This window comes from Cercospora kikuchii (genome assembly GCF_019650295.1).
Source record: "Cercospora kikuchii DNA, contig_00005, whole genome shotgun sequence".
NCBI lineage: Eukaryota > Fungi > Ascomycota > Dothideomycetes > Mycosphaerellales > Mycosphaerellaceae > Cercospora > Cercospora kikuchii.
In genome coordinates, this window is record NW_025408586.1 from 186614 (window position 1) to 204465 (window position 17852).

Consider the following 17852-nt stretch of genomic DNA (forward strand, 5'->3'; position numbering starts at 1 on the left):
CATTGCGACCACTTTGACTTTACCTCGTCCTGTCGCAGGCACGCGGGAAAGAGATAACACAGCCAGAACCGACGTGGAGAAACCGATTCGAGACAGTCTCGGTGCATTCGAGAAGAAGTCACTTATACCTCCCATCGATGCCGGCTTGCATCATCGGAAACTGGAGATAACCAAGGCGCTGTCAGGTTCAGACACAGACCGACCCGTGAACAGCAACCGGGGAGAGATGCCACTTCCGTCGTCTACCAATCCACCACTTCAGAGGTCGACTTGAGCGCCACAGCAGATCTGCCCTTACACCGAAAAGCAAACAAAGCCATCTCGAATGTCAAAATGGCCGCAACAGCAGCGACCTCAGCGTGGCTCGCGCGCACCCAAAAAAGGCAAAATGGAGAAATGGGCATGTTCATCAGAGTACGCCATACTTCCTCCTGACTGCCGTCAAGCAATCACTAATCCAACACTAGCGCCCCTCTGAGGCTAAAAGCACCGGAAGCTCAAACAGCACCGTGACCAACAGCACACATTACACAGACACCACAGATGCGACATGTTCGCCGCCCCACAGTTCTGTCAGCAGCACCAATAGCAGTATACCGGAGAGCTTTGAGAAACTGCAGGCCTTGCAAACGCAAGTACAGAAGAACAATGCCCAGATCGCAGCCAACGAAGAGCGCATGCGAGAGATTATGCGTCGGGATGACGAGCGAGGAGAGATTCTGTCTCGGCGATTGGCGGAGGTATCGCGACTGAATCGGCAACTTGACCTCTTGAGTGCTCTATTTGCGAGAGCTGATCAAGCTGTGCATGGGGACTATCATGCCGGACTTTCGAATTAAGGGATTGCTTTCTGTGTTTAGCGAGGCGTTCAGGTATGACTTGCCTGAGCAAGAAACGGGAAACCAGACAAGCTGACTTCGCAACAGGTGTTCAGGAGGACGAGTATCGCGTGCGGATAGCAAAGTCGCGAACTCCGGAGATGCAAGTCCACGACGGACTAAGAGTGTTGGCAGCTCGCTCGTTAATCGTTATTGTTCATGATACCCAATGCACTGCAGTACTTCCCATGCATACCGGCCGCATTCCAGCATCTTCTTCGCTGCCATTGACTCGACCAGATCCAGCCTCGCAGCGCAAAACGATAGCCCTGCAGCACAGTCAAGCAGCATCGGCTTTCGCAGTCGAAGCACGACGCGAGTAACCTCCATACAGCCGCACCCATACAGAATCTCACTTGCACGACCTGCTCTCAATACGACAACCCTCCCCCAATTCCCTTACCTCCTCCCATCCATCCTCCTCCCCACACGCACAACCCACCCAAACCTCAATCCCCCAACAAAATTCCTACTCCTCACCATTCAATTCCTCCTTCTCTGCTGTCTCTCCTTCTCCGCAGCAGCCAGACTCCTCGAATCCGTCGCAGCTGCAAATGAACCCGGCCCTTCAAATGTTCGCGTGATGGGGAAAGAGGGGGTTAAGTAGCGGAGGTTGAGAATGGAGAGGATTTGTTGCTGCAGATATCATCGCTTGTCAGTGAATCCTTGAATGTGGAGAGGAGAGTCGAAGGCAGAGAGACTAACATCCGATTGCCCTACCGCCCATCGTTTTTCAATTTCGCTGAAATCACTTCCTCTTCGACTTCCTCCCCCTCCTGCGGCGAGAGGTATTGAATGGACTTTCGTGACGAATATTGAGAAAATCGTCGTTATAATAAGGAGAAAAAGTGCTGTAGTTGTCATTGGTATCCGTCGGATTTGCATCATGTCTTCGTTTGATATTAATTGTTGACAGACAAATTATCTCGTTAGATGTGAGGAGGAAGCGAATGAACCCCAGCAAGAGAGGAGGATGAGCCGCTGTGCTGCGTTTGGTGTCTGTCAATGGGAGGACAACGACGTATTGTACTTTGCCTTCCCTGATTGCTGGAAGTCTACCAGCAAGGCATGGCAGGTATTCTTCGATCTGCACCAAAGAGGCGCGAGAAATGTTTCATGTTGTGGCGGGCGAGGAGTGGTGATCTATTGTAATGTAATGCGCAGGTCGCATCGGTATGTGGAGAAGGTGAGGTGTGTGGCATTCTGCAAGGGAGGCTGAAGAAAAGGCTGGCTTGTCACATTCCTGAGGATTGGTCCCCTCCGATCGATCAAAATATAGTCAATCCGGTGATCGATTCAAAACACTTAAGGAGTGTCTTCTTCTCTCATTTTGTTTGACCATGCTAATGGTGCTAGTATTTAGTCTCTCTCGACAACCGAAAATCTCCATAGGCAGCCTATTCCTGCTTCTATTCCATCAATAACGCGAGGCTCTCTGGCCTGTTTGGGGTATCGTTCCTAAGCGGTCCCGCCGTCCGTTTTGGTTGCACTCTGCGCCCGTGATACATGCTGTTCCTTGAATTCTCCATCGCGCCTGTTATTTCCTGTCACTGTCCCATGCTGTTGCTTTCCATGACTATAGTAAATTATGTTAAAGAATGAATGATTGGTCTTGGGAATCACCCATAGAACTCGCCAGACCCATTGTCGTTGTCCTCCTACGACATCTTTCGGATAGGCAAGCCGGCCAGCGAGCCGAATGGGGCACCGAAGTTGGTGGACGTCTTCTTCTTGAGCCGGATCCCGCCTTGCTCAAACTCCTGGTGAATCTTTGCTTCGTGCTGTTCCTGTGGCGAGAGCGCACCGCTTGGGTCTGGAGACTTGGTGTTCGACACCGATGGACTCAAATTCGAGCCAAACGCCGAGGATGGCGACTGTATCGCATTGGAGTCCAGTGCGCGTGTATTGACTGGCGAGATCGGATCTTCAGCGAAGGGCGGAATCGATGAATTGGCACCCTCGTTTGCGTCCTCGGCGGGCGAGGCGAGACCGGGACTGGGCTTGGCATAAACCAGTGGCTTGCTCTTCTCCTCCTCGGGGTGTTCTGAGATTTCCTGCAGTCTTGAACTGAGAGCCTCCAAGGTGAAGTTGGTGTCATCAGGTCTATGCGGGAGCTCGGGCATGTTCAGAGGTCCTTTCAAGGGCATGTCTTCTTCCTCGTCGCTGCTTTGTGTCAAGTAAGTGTTGACATGTGTGTTGTGGCGAGTTGGAGTGTCCTCAATGCCATCCATGGACAAGCTGTTCTCTGGTGGCGGAGTTGGTCTTCTTGGGACTTTTATGGGCGTACTGCGATCAGGTTAGCGTATGTCGCAAAGTCAAGAGCAGAATGTACTCACTGTCCCGCAAGCATGCGATTGACTGGCGGAGGCGGTGAGAGACCAGCCGAGAGTAGCGGAAGGGGAATTTCTTCAACTTGCAGACCTTCCGTGTTCGTGAAAGAGACAACGGAGCTTTGTCTTTGCCGCTCCTCGCCCGGCACGGCCATGATGCTGGGAAGTGCTATCGATTGCGGCGCTCCATCCCGTCGCGTGGCGAGAGGCGGAATGTTTTCGATCTCGGCAATGGTGGGCAAGTTGATGCCGGGAGGGTGGGCTGCTCGGGCTTGCGGCGACACAATGCCATTGCCGTTGCTCCTAGTGGGTGTGGAAACGGGCGACTTTTCAGGACTACGCGCACGTTAGGGCATATCACAGTTGCGTCATTGTAGACAACGGTCGGCTCTCGCTCACCTGTGGTGCTCGCCATTCTTCAGAAGCTGCTCCAAACTGCAGATGCGCTCAAAGAAGCGCTGGCGCTCCATGTCCCACGACTCTCGCTCTGCCTGAAAGGCTTTGTGTAGTTGCCTCAATGCCTCGGCCTGTTTGTCGATGATGGCCTGCAAGGCGAGCGGGCTCTCGGACAGCGGACTGAGGCGGCCCATGATGGATTGCGAAGGCGACGTCGGGTTGTTGGCCGTGAGGGCATGTGGCGACGAGTTGCGCGCAAACAGTGAGTCGTTCGAGGAGGGAGCAAAGGCTAGCGGTGGTGACTTGGGTCGGTCGGGCTGATGGTGGGCGGTGGAGGAGGATGGAGGTGACACGGCCAGCTCAGCGTCGAGCGCTACGGGTGGTGATGAAGGGTTCATCTTGGGCCGTCATGCTACGGCGACGGGGGTCGCGGTGGTCTGGATGACTGAGGTTTGTGTCGGTTCGCAGATTCGTCGCGCCTCTGTGCCTGCTCGCCAGCGCAAGGATGCACAGAGTGACATCCCGACCACAGCGCGGTGCGGACGGCCTCCCCGGCGCGCGACCGTGCGCGTGGGACACGGTCCGATACGCAGCCGTCAGTCGGCGCTATTCGTCAGCTTTGCGCTGCAGATGTCTCGGCGGGAGCAGGAGGAGTGGACGGCTGTATATCTCGCTCAAGAAGCTGCATACGCACCACCGTTCCGCAAGGTCCGAGAGAATAGCGTCCCTGACGATCGGCGGCACCAGAAGGCCGGGGAGAGAGGGTGTGATGTGCAAGGTCAAGGAGTCCAAACCTGAAGGTCGGGTTCGCAGTGGTCACTCTCTTTCATGTGTCAGCGGCACCACTGCTGGATCTGTCCTGCGCAGAGTCGGTTTGCTGGAGTGCCCCTGGGGGACGTTGGCGTTGACGGCACAACAGTTCGTTGGGACGCGGCATCCACGGTGGATCTCGCACTCCCACCGCAGGCAGCCTGGCAACGTCATGCGCGCTGCGCGTCTCCAGTGCCCGACTGCCACGGCACTGCACTGCACTGCATTTTCGCGCTGGCCGTGCGTGCTGGCGAGAAGGGCCATTGGACTCACCGCTGCAACCTGGCCATCCACGAGCAAGTCCCGGAGCGCACTCACGCACGCACCGCCGGCGGAAGAACCTTGGCCGTAAGCCTCCGCGACCGAGGTCGGACTCTTCCTCACATGCTTGCCAACGACTCGGGCGAGCGAGATATCCCAAGGGCCACGAAGCTGCGAAACCAGAGAGCCTGGCTTGGACTTGAGAGTGTGATTTCAAGCAAACTGGGCACACCATGAAAAGGAAACAGGTTATCCTCGGTTCCACTCTCCTCAAACACGTCTCGTGATAGCACGAGCGTGCTATTCCGCATCAGCTACGAACAGAGTTCAAGGCGCGTGTGCTCTCGTCCGCAACGACATGTGCCAGCTGCATCCCGCCGCGACTGCGGCGATACAACGTCCTCATCCTGTTGCTTGACATTCATGACGGCGCTCTGTCCACACCGCGGCGCTGTCACGGTCTCCCACGTGTACCAATCCCAGACATTCCCTCGACCCGACAGCCAGCACACGAACACCTTGGGGGTACCGAGACGCGCATTTGCACGGTGGTTTTCATTGGGCCCACGGTGCTCGCAATGTCTCAGTGAAGGAGCACGTAGCGAGGTCTAGTATGCTGACGCGCACGGCAGATGATGCGCTGGACGAATTAGACGCGCTCGCCTATCTGGTGGCCTGTACATCTTCATATGGAAAATCTCTACCGCTGCTTCTGCATTAATGCCAAAACCCAGGCATGACAAAGGAATCCAGTATGGTCTCATAGCGAACGTTTTCGGAAGCCTCCAGCTTCAACGCACCCACCCGTGGGTCAAAAGAAGTGGCCGAGGAGCTACGCCTGCCAGGCCGTTAAGATCATCAAGATTTTCTGGAGAAGGACACTGTGCTTCACACCCTCGCCTCGCCACCGTTACCGCTCCAGTGCGTTCGACCTCCCAATTGCTGTTCCATATCCGCAATCTTGCGTGCCAGGTCTGCGTTGGTCTGTTTGACTACGCCCAGCAGCTCTTCTCGATCACGAAGCTCCCGCCTCGCCAGCATCAGTTTCTTCTGGAGCACAGCGTCGGGTGCTCGACTCTCACGCTTGATCTGCTTGATCTTGTCGCGCGTCTGTTCGCAATCTGCTTCTGCTTGGTCCAGACACTGACTGAGTCGTTGGGCTTTCTTCGTGGCCTTTGCGAGCTCCTGCACTGGGTCCGCTTTGGGTTCACTGTGCGCAGCGTTTTCTTGCTGTGCCGTCTCAAGCTGATTCCGCATGGACTTGAGGTCTTGCTCAGCAGTCTCCAAAGCTTCGACCGCGCGCGCCTTTGCCTCTTCAGCAATTCGTAAATCTTCCGTCCTGTCGTTGATGATGGACTTTTGCCTCTCCAAATCCTTGGTACAGGTGGCGAGCGAGTTCTGCGCCTCTTTCCACTTCTTCTCCATACACCGCAGCTCGGCCATTGTGGTGTTGAGCTTCCTCTCTAGATCTCGAATTTGCATCTTGAGCTCGCCATGAATTTTGCGCTGACGCATCGATAGAACTTGTGCTGGAACCGAAGGCGAGCACTCCCATCGAAATACTCGCAAGCTGCACAGCTCTTTCGACGTTATGCTATAATTGCGCATAGCTTCTTCCTGGAGGATTGCAATGTCAGCGAGCGTCTCAAACACCCAAAGAAGATAGCCTTACCATTCCCTTCTTCATGTTCGTGGCATGGACCTCAAGGCCTCTGACGTGCTCCTCTCGGATGTACAGATCCTTCTTCGAACGATACAACCTTTCCTTTGTCTCAGCAAGCATCTGGTTCGCATCATCCACCCGCTCAGCTGCGGCTGCCTTGTCCATATTCAAGACCGAACACTTGTGCTGGAGATGGGCTGTGGAGCTCTGTCGTTTTATCGATACGGCGCACTCTTTACTCTTCTGAAGACCAGATATCCTATTCGATCGTCGCTTCTGTGGTCCCACTCCGTCCGCACCTGTCGAATGCGGGCTGTCCAATGTCGATGGCTGCGCAGGATTTTCCAGGCCGGCTGGGTGCTGCGGAATGCAGTTCTCGTACAGGCGCTGGAGCTCGCATGGCGACATGCACGTCGGCGAGAGCGTGTCGGAATCTTGAGTTATTCGTCGAGACTTGACGAAATCGGCAATGAGTTCCACTGAGACGACTGAGTGTCGACTGATCATTGTCGACCTTCTTGTCCGGGCTACCGGCGCTGGCATGAAAAAAGGTCGCGAGAGTCGACAACCAGGAAGGAAGTCGAACGCTTCGAAATCGAATTGGACGTCATCCGGGTGGACAGTGAACAGACTCTTGGTATCAACGACGAGCGACACATTATCGACTGGTGTGCTCAAAATACGCTCTGCCTCCTGCCTTGAAACTTGCGACTGCCTCTCCTCGTTGCTCAACTTGGAGACTTGCGAGCTTCGCTGGTCGGTGCTCAGCTTCGATATGTCAGACACTCTCTGCCCGCCTTCCGACCTCGATATCGGGGAGCACGCTTGATCTTCGCTGAGCTTCGACACTTGGGAGTTGTGCTTGTCGTCCCGGAAATCGATCGCAGAGTCCTGGCGTGGTTTCTCGAGCCGCATGTATTCTTCAGATCGCTCCTGAAGGTACCTCCACGACCGCCTCTTGACATCCTTGGGTATCATCTGCGAGAACCTGTGATCTGGAGCGCTCGGGAACGCCGACATGTCGACCGCCATCTTGACCACCGCTATGATTAGAAAGTATGCGCAAAAGAGTGTGGTATAGCGGCGATGATGGCGATGGCAGCATCAACGCTCTGCGTCGAACGGAGGCATGCTAGTAGTCTACCACGACGGGATCCGGCCCTTTGCAGAGCGCGCAATTCATTTGCAAGAGTCGGATTCTGAAACGTTGTGGAAGCATATGCTCTTGACTAGCTGTTAAGCCGGCGCGAGTCAGCACGCGCCGCGCGAAGCTGCACGCACGACGAAAGGCAACGCGCCTCATCAACCGGCTGTCATTGCGAACACGCTCTCAAAACTGCGACCGCAACACAAGCAGTGGAATACAACTTGCAGAACGCATTGCATGAATGTGGAGCTGTGAACGGCATGCCTGCGGATTGCGTAATCGACGAGCAGTGCTGCACTCACATCACCAAGCAGCGTGCCGGCGCAGAGAGTCCATCAGCCGTTGCGCACCGCATCCACAAATCGCAAACTATTCTCTTTCGAGAACTTGCAACTTACCCTGAATGGCGATAGAGGACTATCAAAGTCAACGACACCGGAAGACTACTGACAACCACGTCTCTACTACCGATCAAGCCACAATAAGCCACCACGGCACTCTTCAACAGGCATCGTTCAATAGCCCAAACGCTGTGCACCAAAACTTCCGAAAGGATTTAATTGACTCCAATACGATGCCGCAGCGACATAATACAGCATCTATACATCCGTCTTCCCGGTCTTCCCGTCAAAACCTACAGCCACTGCTGATTCCCGTAGTGCGAGACGAACGCACCACCGAACTCTTCCACTGTCGCCCGCTGAATGACCTCGAGCTGCTTCGTCACACTCTCCTCCGCCGTGATAGGGCCCTTCCAGTGCGGCGCAACTTCTGCAAACTGTGCCATCATTCCCCCAATAACTTTCTTTTGCTCTTCAGTCAGCTCCCCAGTTTGAGTATTCACCACCCCAGGACTAATCGAAAACACCAAAATTCCCTCCTCTTTCCCCAAAGCAGCGTGATATTTCCCCACAAGCAGATTCGATGCCGCTTTGGAAACTGCGTAAGGTGTCGCCAACGCAATAGAATGTTTATTCACGAGCTCGAGATCTGCCATTCCACTGGTAATGACTGCAATTTTCTTTTCTTTGCCAGCACGGATGAGAGGGAGAAAGGCGTTGAGAACATAGGATGTTCCAACGACATTCGAATGAAACGAATCTGTCAATTCGCTCGCGAGGTCTTCGGGACTTTGGCCTATGACTGTAGTGAAGGCGCTGGGTCCGCCTACGAGAGCGGCGTTGTGGATTAGGATGTCCAGACTGCCGTTTGTGATTTTTGACACTTCTTGAGCGGCGGCTTGGAGAGCTGGCAAGTCTGTGACATCGGCTTCGAGGACGTGGACGCCTTGAAGGCCATCTTGAGCGAGCTTCTCTTCTGTGGAGGGTTTGATGCGGACAAGGGCGAAGACAGTGTTGCTTGGGTCGGCGGAGAGGTGTTTGATCCAGGCATATCCCAGTCCACGCGACGCGCCAGTGATCAGATAGCTAGGCATGATTCTGTCTCCTTATGTCGACGAGGCTCGTTAGAAAGTGCAAGCGTGCTGGTCTGTCTGTGTCTGTGTGTTCATCAATAACCAAACTTTAATTCGATCCGTACATACATATATATATATTATATATCATTCACCTCCTCTCAGCTCGACACTCGCACGACATCTGCATCCTCTGTGCTTACAGCATCAACATCGGCGCGGAACTGACTTTAGTCATTGTCGTGTGACGAAGACCGGCCATAGAGGTAGCTTGAGTCCTTTGTAGGATCGTCTCGCTTACAAAGCGGGCGCTCCGTTGGAGGAAGAAAACACACCGTTCCCTTCGTCGCGTGGGATGCTATTCCGCCGGGCAGGATCAGATTTTGGGGGGTGGTGAAAGGTTGTACAAAGTTTTTCTCTTGCTCTACAGAAATATACAAGATCTTTCCTAACATAGTAATGAACAAGCAAGCAGGCACATCGAAGTCCATGCGTACGACCAACAATTTCCTGCCACTACAACTTCGCGCCTTGCTTCTTCATCTTCGCCTTCTCTTGGTCCCGAATCAAACGACGCAGGATCTTGCCAGAGGGCGACTTGGGCACGACTTCAATGAACTCGATCCCACCAGCAAGCCACTTGTGCTTGCTCTTGTGATCTTGAACATGCTTGTTGATCGACTCTCGCAGCTTGTCATCATCGCCCTTCTCTCCCGGATTCTTCACCACGAAAGCCTTCGGAACCTCGCCTTCACGATCAGATGGGATGCCAATCACGACGCAGTCATTCACGGCCGGATGAGCCAGGAGATGGGCTTCCAGTTCCGCAGGAGCGACTTGCATGCCCTTCACTTTAATCAGCTCCTTGATGCGATCGGTGATGAAAATATGTTCGTAGCCCTCCGGCGACTTGGAGATCATCGCCTCGTCTCCAGTGCGCATATACCTCCCATCAGGCTCATCGATGAAAGTCTCCTTGTTGGCATCCGGTCGATTGAGATATCCGAGTACAACAGCTGGCGACTTGACCCAAAGTTCACCAGGCTGATTGTATCCAGTAATCTCATTACCCTCCACAGTCACCAAACGTGCTGTGATTCCAGCCAGAAGCGAACCAGAACTGCCAAACCAGATATCATGTGTCGGAGTAGCACAAACAACAGTCGAAGTCTCCGTAAGTCCATATCCTTGCTTGATCGCCCACTTCGGGAATGTGCTCGCCAGATCATCCGCAGTCTCCTTGCCCAGCGGTGCGGCACCAGTAAAAGCAGCTCGCACGCTCGACAGATCGTACTGCTTGAGGGTATCCTTCGCCTTGGTGAGATGGATAATCATCGGCGGCACAAGATACAACATTGCAATCTTGTGGTCCTGAATCGCCTGGAGCAACCATTTGAAGTCGTACTTCGGCAGCACAACCACTCCGTCTCCGCGGAAAATGCCCGTGTGACAGATCACAACCAAGCCGTAAATGTGCGACATGGGAAGCAATCCGAGACAATTCTCTGTATAGTGTGTCCCTCCTTCTTGCCTGTTGATTTCGTCTCGATCGAGGGATTCGTGCGTGTTCATTTGCAGGGTGTTCGCGATGACCTGTAACCCCATCAGTCAGTTTTCCGCATAATCCAAGCGCAGGACACAGCAACTCACATTATAATGACTGATACAAACCCCCTTCGGCAATCCCGACGTCCCACTACTATAACACAAAAACGCACACCTCTCCTTCCCATGCCCTTTGCTCCACTTCGAATCCGAAGGCTCAAAGCGATCCAACTTCTTCCCCTCATTCACCAAATCATGAATCGTCTTATGCCCACCATTCTTTGCTCCTCCAGTCACGATATCTGGCATAGGCAACAAGTAAATCTTATCATCTCCCAATCCAACTTTCTTCGCTCCATCCTTACACGTTTGGAGTAATGGCAAGCATGTGAAGACAGCTTTCGCTCCAGAGTCTCTCAACTGAAATTCGAGTTCAGAAGCATTGTATGCTGCGTTGACGGCTGTGAGAATACCTCCCACGCGATGAACAGCCCAAGCGAGAGAGAGGTAATCGATGGTATTCAAGCTGAAGCACGCAATGACTTTATCCCATTCGGAACCAGAATGAGGATCGAAACCGAATTCTTTGACGAGTGCTCGGGACAACCAATCTATGCGGTCTTTCAGATCGAGAGCAGAGTAGGATTGCCCTGTGAGGCCGTCGACGAAAGGTGGTTTGGAGTAGCCGAGAGGGAATCTGCCGTAGGATTCATTGAACATGAAGGTCTCGATGGAGACTGAGTCCGGAATGTCCGGGAGCTGTGGGACCCATGATGGAGGGTGGAAAGGCATGGTTTGAGGTGGAGAGGTCTTTGCTTTCGTTCGTGTGTAGGTGGTGGAGGTTTCGTGAAGTTGTTTGAGCTGGAGCTCTAGACCTCGGGTCTTTGAGAGCGCTTCTACTTCGCCTCGCGGGAGCTCACGCGACTGGATCTACGCACAATGGGGAGGAGAGATGATGGAATTTGTCGGACAGGCAATTGCAACGAAACGAGGAAATTCGTGTGGGAGACGAGGAAGGTGAAGGTCAGAAATGGAAATGGTCTAGGATGCTCTTTACTTACCAGGTCGCGAGGCGCGCCCGCCGCGGCCTTTCATCTCGAGCTGACAGCGCCCATCATGTCGTCTCCGCTGTGCCGGCAACGCGACAAGCTGCTTTGGCTTCGATCCCCGCTTTTCTCCAGACGCCAGGGTCACATGCTGGCCTGTTGGTCTCGGCACCCAGACGCAGGGATCGGAATGAAGATGACGGAGAAGACATTGGAATGTTATCGCTGAGCTCGACCTCAGCTCTACTGTCCTGTTGGTGATGAGGTGTGAGATTGATACCGATCTTATCATCAGAGTCCTAACAGCGACTTCGAAAGCGATCGTGAACGAGCTGTATTGTTACAATATGGACAATCGGCTATTGAGCAGTTTAGCCGAACCGAGCCACGTGCGAGACACAAATCCGAGTTATCTCCATGCACAGTTTGTTGTTCGCAAGAAGCTCCTTACACAGCATTGGCTATGTCTTGTTAGCCACGTAAAAATGCAGAGCCAAGCGAATACCTCGAGCAGAAGAATCAATGTGCCTCTGAAGCCAAGCCCAGGAGGTCCAGACACGCCCAGAGATGCTTCCTTTCATCTGAAAATAGGCAGCATCCCCGTTGGTGGTGGCCAGTTGGGCGGAGCAGGATTGCACGCGCAAAATTGACCATACTGGAACACCTGGACGCAGCGCCAGCAGAAAGCTTTGTTACACTGGGAACCTGTTCTGATGTCAGCGGACATTCAAATCAAGGTGGCATGGAGGCAGTGTCAAACGTACATGCCATATAGTTACAGCCGCCATTCTTCTCGATGCTCTTGTTGCAGGATGGACACTTCTTGAACGAATTCCTTATCATGGCCAGAGATGCCTCGTCTTGCTCAGAATGCGTGCGGTCCTTGTACTCCTCGCAGGTCTCTCCCTCGTGCCAGGGCGCATCGCATGAAACGCAAGCCTTCGCGCCGCATTTGTTGCATGTGCAGATATCAGGGACGTCTGTTGAATCTCCTATCAGAATGTTAGCTGACTGCTGTGGTCAGTGGAACAGGCATGTAGGTACGCACCACCTTCGATATCCTTCTTCTTGCCTCTGCCTGACTTCTTCTTCGAAGCTGTGGCCGCCTCCACCTTCATGTGCTTCTGGCCGTTGTCACAAAGTGGAGCGAGACACCAACGCCAGTCTGGTATGTCCTCTGCCACCTTCCGCTTGGCAAGCCGATCAAACTTCTCATACACGGCCTTCGATGCTGCTATCTCGACGTTCACCGGCCTCATCACCTTCTTGCATTCCACGCACTTGATGCCGAACGTCGATGTTTCATTGTCGCCCGAGACCCGGAGGAAGTTGGCGCTGTCGACCTGCACCTCAACCCACTGTTTGAGGCACGTACGGCAGGTGTTGATCAGGTGTTCGCAGTCGGGGGTTGGTGTGTAGTTCGGGAACGATCTGGAGGTCTTCTCGTCGCCGCAACAGGTGCAAATGTACTTGGGTGCGGTCGACTTCTGCTTCTTGGCTGGCTGCTCGCCAACGGTCGATTTGGAGGAGGTGCTCGCAGCCCTCTCGGCGGCCGTGTCGCTGCGGAGCTTCCGGGTCGACATGTTGTCGTGTAGAATGGGAGCGCGAGAATGGAGTCGGATGTGGCAGTCGACTCGTCAGATGAAACGATTGTGATCGCGGAGGTGTTCGCTGATGAATGAGGCGCGTGCCTGACAGGAGTCCACGAGCGAATTGATATGACCGCGTCGCGTGCCGGTTCGTGAATGGCGAGTGAACTGACGTGACCCATCACGCGTCCGTCGACGCGTCAAGGTAGTAGCGAGTTGGTGGGCGGGCGTGAAGTTGTCGGCGGCAGGTTCATCCACGACAAGAACGCGTCTGTGAACGGAGCAGAACGTCTTCTTGCAGGATATCGATCCCCTCCCCGCGCGCATCTGGAGCAATGCGGCGACTCGAATTGTAAGCCATATGGGGGGGTCGGCATCACGCGTTCAAACATCAGCGCACTGCAGTGTTGTAACTGTGGGTGGCACGGTGCTGACTCTGGCACAAAGGAACAAGAATGATCGCGAAACTGCATGGAAACACAAATTTATGCAAGCTACATGCTTAGCAAACATCGAGTCGATCATAGCGGAGAGCCTCTCCTCTTTTTCAGCTCCGTGAGGCCTTCTACATTCTCGTCCGGTCAGCAGCAGTTCTGCTGCTATACGCAATGATCCAATCAGTATACACACTATAACAGCTCAGCAGATGTCAATGCGGCAGACACAACGATACGCCATTCACCCATTGGGTACTCAGAGATGTGTATGCAGCATGACGCACAAGTGAATGTACATTCACTGCGGACCCTGCTCCCTATTCACCAACATCACGCTCGTGAATCTTGGCATGACGCGCACAAACCTGGCCGAATGCTGCAACCTCATCTTGCTTTCCAGTCGACGCAAAAACGACAACAAAGAAAATTTGGGAAACGACACAGTTCAGGTCACTCGAGTAACACCACCATTCATCGACACATCAACTATGGCGGCTGAGACCGCGCACCCCGTCATCCTTCTCCTCGAAACCCAGCGCCAACACGAGTCCGACCTCGAGGCTCGCATTCGTCCCCTGCAGAAGCAGATCCGCGACCTACGCACTGACTCGTACGGCAACGCGGGTGCTACATTGATCAGTAGACGCGATCTTGCTGGCGGCAACTACAAGTATGACAAGGGGCTCCAAGCAAAGCAGAAGGTTGTCTATTGGCAAATCAACCGCACCTTCGAGTGCATCGTCAAGCAGAATGATGACAAGATTGGCAAACTGTACGCAGAAATCGACGTTCTTCGTGTTGAGATTCGACGCCAGAAAGCTCGAGTCGAGGATCTTGAAGCCGAGATCAAGTGCGACAACATCCAAGCCATCACCAATCTGGCTCATCCACCTGCTCTTCACTGCGATGGGTCAGTTCAGAGAAAGCCGACAGGATTTCTCGACCTTCCAGCAGAGCTGAGAAACGAGATCTACAATCTCAGTGGTTGCTTGGAGATTTACAACTACAACCCGCAATACTGGCGCTGCCCGAATGTGAGAGGCCGATGTGGCTGCCGTGATATCGAGCCTGAGTGGATCGCGAGCCAACGCCACCACGATATGGTCATGTGCGTGAGATATCCTTCGATGCATTGAGGCCACTGCGAAACAAACAAAGCTGACCTCCTGCAGTGTGCTAGAATTCATCGATAGGGGACGCCATTGGATCGTCGACACAAAACCGGCCAAGGGAGACCCAATGGAAGCCGTGTATCACCAGCCGTCATTGACCAGAGCAAGCAAGCAAATCCGTAACGAAACCCTGCCAATGTACTACGGTGGTCTTCGCCTTACGATCCAGTGGTACTGGACCATTGGAGCTGATAGGGACGTGTTCCACTGGCTTCAGCGTGTCAGCAAGCACTGTCTATCATTCATCAAGAGCGTTGAAGTGACCATAATGGATACGTGGTTGTACACGGACGAGGTTGAAAAATTGCAGTACATTGAGGGCGAGAAGGCACGCTGCGTCAAGATATTTGGCGACCTGGGCATTACGGCGGAGCAGTGCGAATTCTCCATTGATACTTCGTCAAGATGATGCGGCAGCGCGTCTACGAGGTGACAAAAATGGCAAGTATTCCTCATGCGGCACATTGCTGCAGCGTGTACAATTTGACCCCTAGCGGTCGGCCAATTATCTGACCAGCCAGCAGTTTACTACTTGTCTGATTTCGCTCCACGATGTGGATGGGCTGGTCACGTCTGGCTAGAATATTACTTGTACAAGCGGCTGCGTGACGTTTAATCATATTCAGGATTGCGAAGGGGACCACTCCAATGCGGATACCTCGCAATGCAATTTGGTCAGGATGGTCCTCAGGCATGGCCTTTACACTGTTCTATGAGTACCGTCACTTGCCATCTCAAATCTTGCAGGCTCACTGCCATGCACTTCCGCCAACCGACCACTCTCATGTCCAAACGGAGGAGTATTGAGCTCTGCCGCTCCATCGTATGCTCCAACTCCTGGGGCAGGCATTTCCTGTACGCCATAGACACCCCATTTGTTCGTCGTTGCGTGTAATTCTGTTGGGTCTCGCTGTCCATAGAGTTCCTGGAATCCATGTTCAGGTTGATTGGCGGATAGGTCCACTTTTGCATCGTTCTCGGCCCAAGCAGAATCGTCATTGGTTGTTGTGGTGGTATCGACAGCTTTGTATTGCTGTTGCTTTTCGAGACGATACAAGAGAGCCCAGCAGATAGCTGCGATAATCAATGCACCGACAACGCCTCCAGCCACGATGCCACCGATCGCGCCGCCACTCAGTGACGATGACTGATCTTGGTCCTCCGCTGTGCTGTTGCGAGACGCAGCTACTGGCTTCTCAATGGCCCTGATAGCCTTCGAATCCGAATTATCGACAGCCGCCTGCCCAATCGTGAAATTATTCCGCTCGAAATCCGCAGTCACATAAGCCTCCTGGAACAGTATTCGGCCGATTGTGTACTGACTATCATTTGCAGCTCGCCGGATTGGAAAGTATGGTGTTTCTGTCTGATAGAAAGGATACGATGCATTCATCTCGAAAGCTGCGTAGGGTAAGACGATATTTGTCGTTTCTGTGCCGTCTTCTCGAGCACTTTTTCCGAAGGTAAATGTTATCGTGGGGCTCAGCTCTAGATTGCGAGCACGCATTGTCTCGTTGACTAAATAGAGATCTGTTGTGTTGTCGTAGATCAAGCCGAAGGCTGAGACGAATGCTTCGATTGCATCGTTGGGTAGCCAGATGTGTGGGAGGGTTGAGTCTATGAAGTGTATGGTACCAGTTGGAAGTAAGTTGACAGTGCCATCTTGAGTATTCTCGGCTGTGATCTTTTGCATTCCTACGAGAAGTGGTCTGGAATTGTCCGGGCCCATCTCGAGAGATATGATTGTGGTCATTCGATTGGCATCGTAACCGCCGAAGGTCAGAGATGCAGGGCTACGGTTTTGATAATGCGCTCCAGCTGTATAGACCCAAGATAGGCTGGATATTTGGGAATTTGTTTCGTTCACCATTGTGCTCAGGAAAGTCGGGATGGGATCGTTGGGAAGTTGCTCAGTTTAGGCCCAAGGCCCATCAGCCCGAGCCACCATACTGGAGCTGCCATGCCAGCGACGACTTGAGCTGGTGACTGAATTGTGTCGTTGCCACTAATGTTGACGAGACCGACGGTTCCCGGTCCGCAGAGACCATTGCCTCCATACCTCAGTTTGGCTTGCTGAGCATCGGGTGTGTAGATGCCAATGTTCTCCCAGGTCGTAATTTCATTAGTGGCGAACCCAGAGCTTTTATTGCCTTGAAATGGCAACATGCCTCGCAGATAGTCGCAACATCCGGGATCATCTGGTGATGCTTATGTACAGCCTTCTGGCACTGGGATCCATAATGATTGACCTGCGGTGGCAGGTAGCGGCAGGAATTGCTGTGGGGCGTGCCTGCTTCAACGCCGAATGCGTTCCAAAAGCCGTCATTGCCATCTCAGAATTTCTAATGGTCCCATGATCTTGGGGCAGGCGCATTGCTGTCAGCCACCGAACCCGAATGCAACGGAATCAATAGAGACGCCATTCTCCGACGAAGGTGGCGCAGACGGTACGCAAGCTCAAACTGCAGGTGTGAGTGCGCAAAGGTTTCAGTCCCAGCCTCGCGGCAAAGTGCATGATCGGTGACACAGCAAGCCAACAATGACTGGATCTCCGCCGGTGGGATATTTTGGTCTTTCGACGGTATCACACGGCGTTTTGGGGTACATATTATTGGAGCCAAGCACTGCAGACCGGAACTGGGTTGATCCTGCAAGGCTGAGAGGAGTTTGGAAACCGGTGAGTAGCATGTAGGCACGTACCTCGTATGCACTGATCCAGATCCAAATCCAAGCGCACATGCTCTGACAGACGGAGTTCAATGACGCTTGAGATCAGGAAGTGTGCGTTGCAGCGGAGAGAAGAGCAAAGCGATGTAGGCCCACAGGAGGCGCATACCAAGCAAAATGCGTGATGGGCTACCAACGCATTACCTGGTCTTAGTGGCTGATATGGATAGATGTTGAGTGGAATTTGAACATACGATCATGCGTGCCCCCTTTGAACTATTGGATCAGGTACTCCTGTCGGCGCACGCCGATCATCATACCCCTGGGTCCTGGTGCTTGATAGACACGGAAGGTCACCGGTGAACCTGCACGCACGCGTGTAGGTCGAAGCAGCCTGATCTACGCCGGGATCTTGCGGCAAATGTAGGACATGTCCCACAAACAAAGTTGAAACCTCGAGTAATCGGCCACTTTGCATACCCGCCCCTACCAGAGCA

General features: G+C 53.4%; 7 protein-coding genes across 7 annotated transcripts; 1 reads left to right on the forward strand and 6 right to left on the reverse strand.

The window, feature by feature from the left end:
- Nucleotides 1–2536: 2536 nt before the first annotated feature.
- On the reverse strand, nucleotides 2537–4002 carry CKM354_000786800 (uncharacterized protein; the record flags this gene model as incomplete). Its single annotated transcript, XM_044803229.1, has 3 exons — nucleotides 2537–3164; nucleotides 3215–3544; nucleotides 3608–4002. The coding sequence occupies 3 exons, from the start codon at nucleotides 4000–4002 to the stop codon at nucleotides 2537–2539; spliced, it is 1353 nt and encodes a 450-aa protein (XP_044659164.1).
- Nucleotides 4003–5563: 1561 nt separating this feature from the next.
- On the reverse strand, nucleotides 5564–7370 carry CKM354_000786900 (uncharacterized protein; the record flags this gene model as incomplete). Its single annotated transcript, XM_044803230.1, has 2 exons — nucleotides 5564–6292; nucleotides 6348–7370. 2 exons carry the CDS (start codon nucleotides 7368–7370, stop codon nucleotides 5564–5566), a joined length of 1752 nt encoding a protein of 583 aa, XP_044659165.1.
- A 749-nt stretch (nucleotides 7371–8119) lies between these two features.
- CKM354_000787000 (uncharacterized protein) lies at nucleotides 8120–8920 on the reverse strand (the record flags this gene model as incomplete). Its single annotated transcript, XM_044803231.1, has 1 exon — nucleotides 8120–8920. The coding sequence occupies one exon, from the start codon at nucleotides 8918–8920 to the stop codon at nucleotides 8120–8122; it is 801 nt and encodes a 266-aa protein (XP_044659166.1).
- A 495-nt stretch (nucleotides 8921–9415) lies between these two features.
- Nucleotides 9416–11236, reverse strand: CKM354_000787100 (uncharacterized protein; the record flags this gene model as incomplete). Its single annotated transcript, XM_044803232.1, has 2 exons — nucleotides 9416–10492; nucleotides 10550–11236. 2 exons carry the CDS (start codon nucleotides 11234–11236, stop codon nucleotides 9416–9418), a joined length of 1764 nt encoding a protein of 587 aa, XP_044659167.1.
- Nucleotides 11237–12067: 831 nt separating this feature from the next.
- CKM354_000787200 (uncharacterized protein) lies at nucleotides 12068–13073 on the reverse strand (the record flags this gene model as incomplete). The annotated part of the gene is made up of 3 exons (XM_044803233.1): nucleotides 12068–12195; nucleotides 12255–12482; nucleotides 12539–13073. 3 exons carry the CDS (start codon nucleotides 13071–13073, stop codon nucleotides 12068–12070), a joined length of 891 nt encoding a protein of 296 aa, XP_044659168.1.
- A 931-nt stretch (nucleotides 13074–14004) lies between these two features.
- Nucleotides 14005–15097, forward strand: CKM354_000787300 (uncharacterized protein; the record flags this gene model as incomplete). Its single annotated transcript, XM_044803234.1, has 2 exons — nucleotides 14005–14624; nucleotides 14689–15097. 2 exons carry the CDS (start codon nucleotides 14005–14007, stop codon nucleotides 15095–15097), a joined length of 1029 nt encoding a protein of 342 aa, XP_044659169.1.
- Nucleotides 15098–15388: 291 nt separating this feature from the next.
- CKM354_000787400 (uncharacterized protein) lies at nucleotides 15389–16558 on the reverse strand (the record flags this gene model as incomplete). The annotated part of the gene is made up of 1 exon (XM_044803235.1): nucleotides 15389–16558. One exon carries the CDS (start codon nucleotides 16556–16558, stop codon nucleotides 15389–15391), a length of 1170 nt encoding a protein of 389 aa, XP_044659170.1.
- Nucleotides 16559–17852: the final 1294 nt, after the last annotated feature.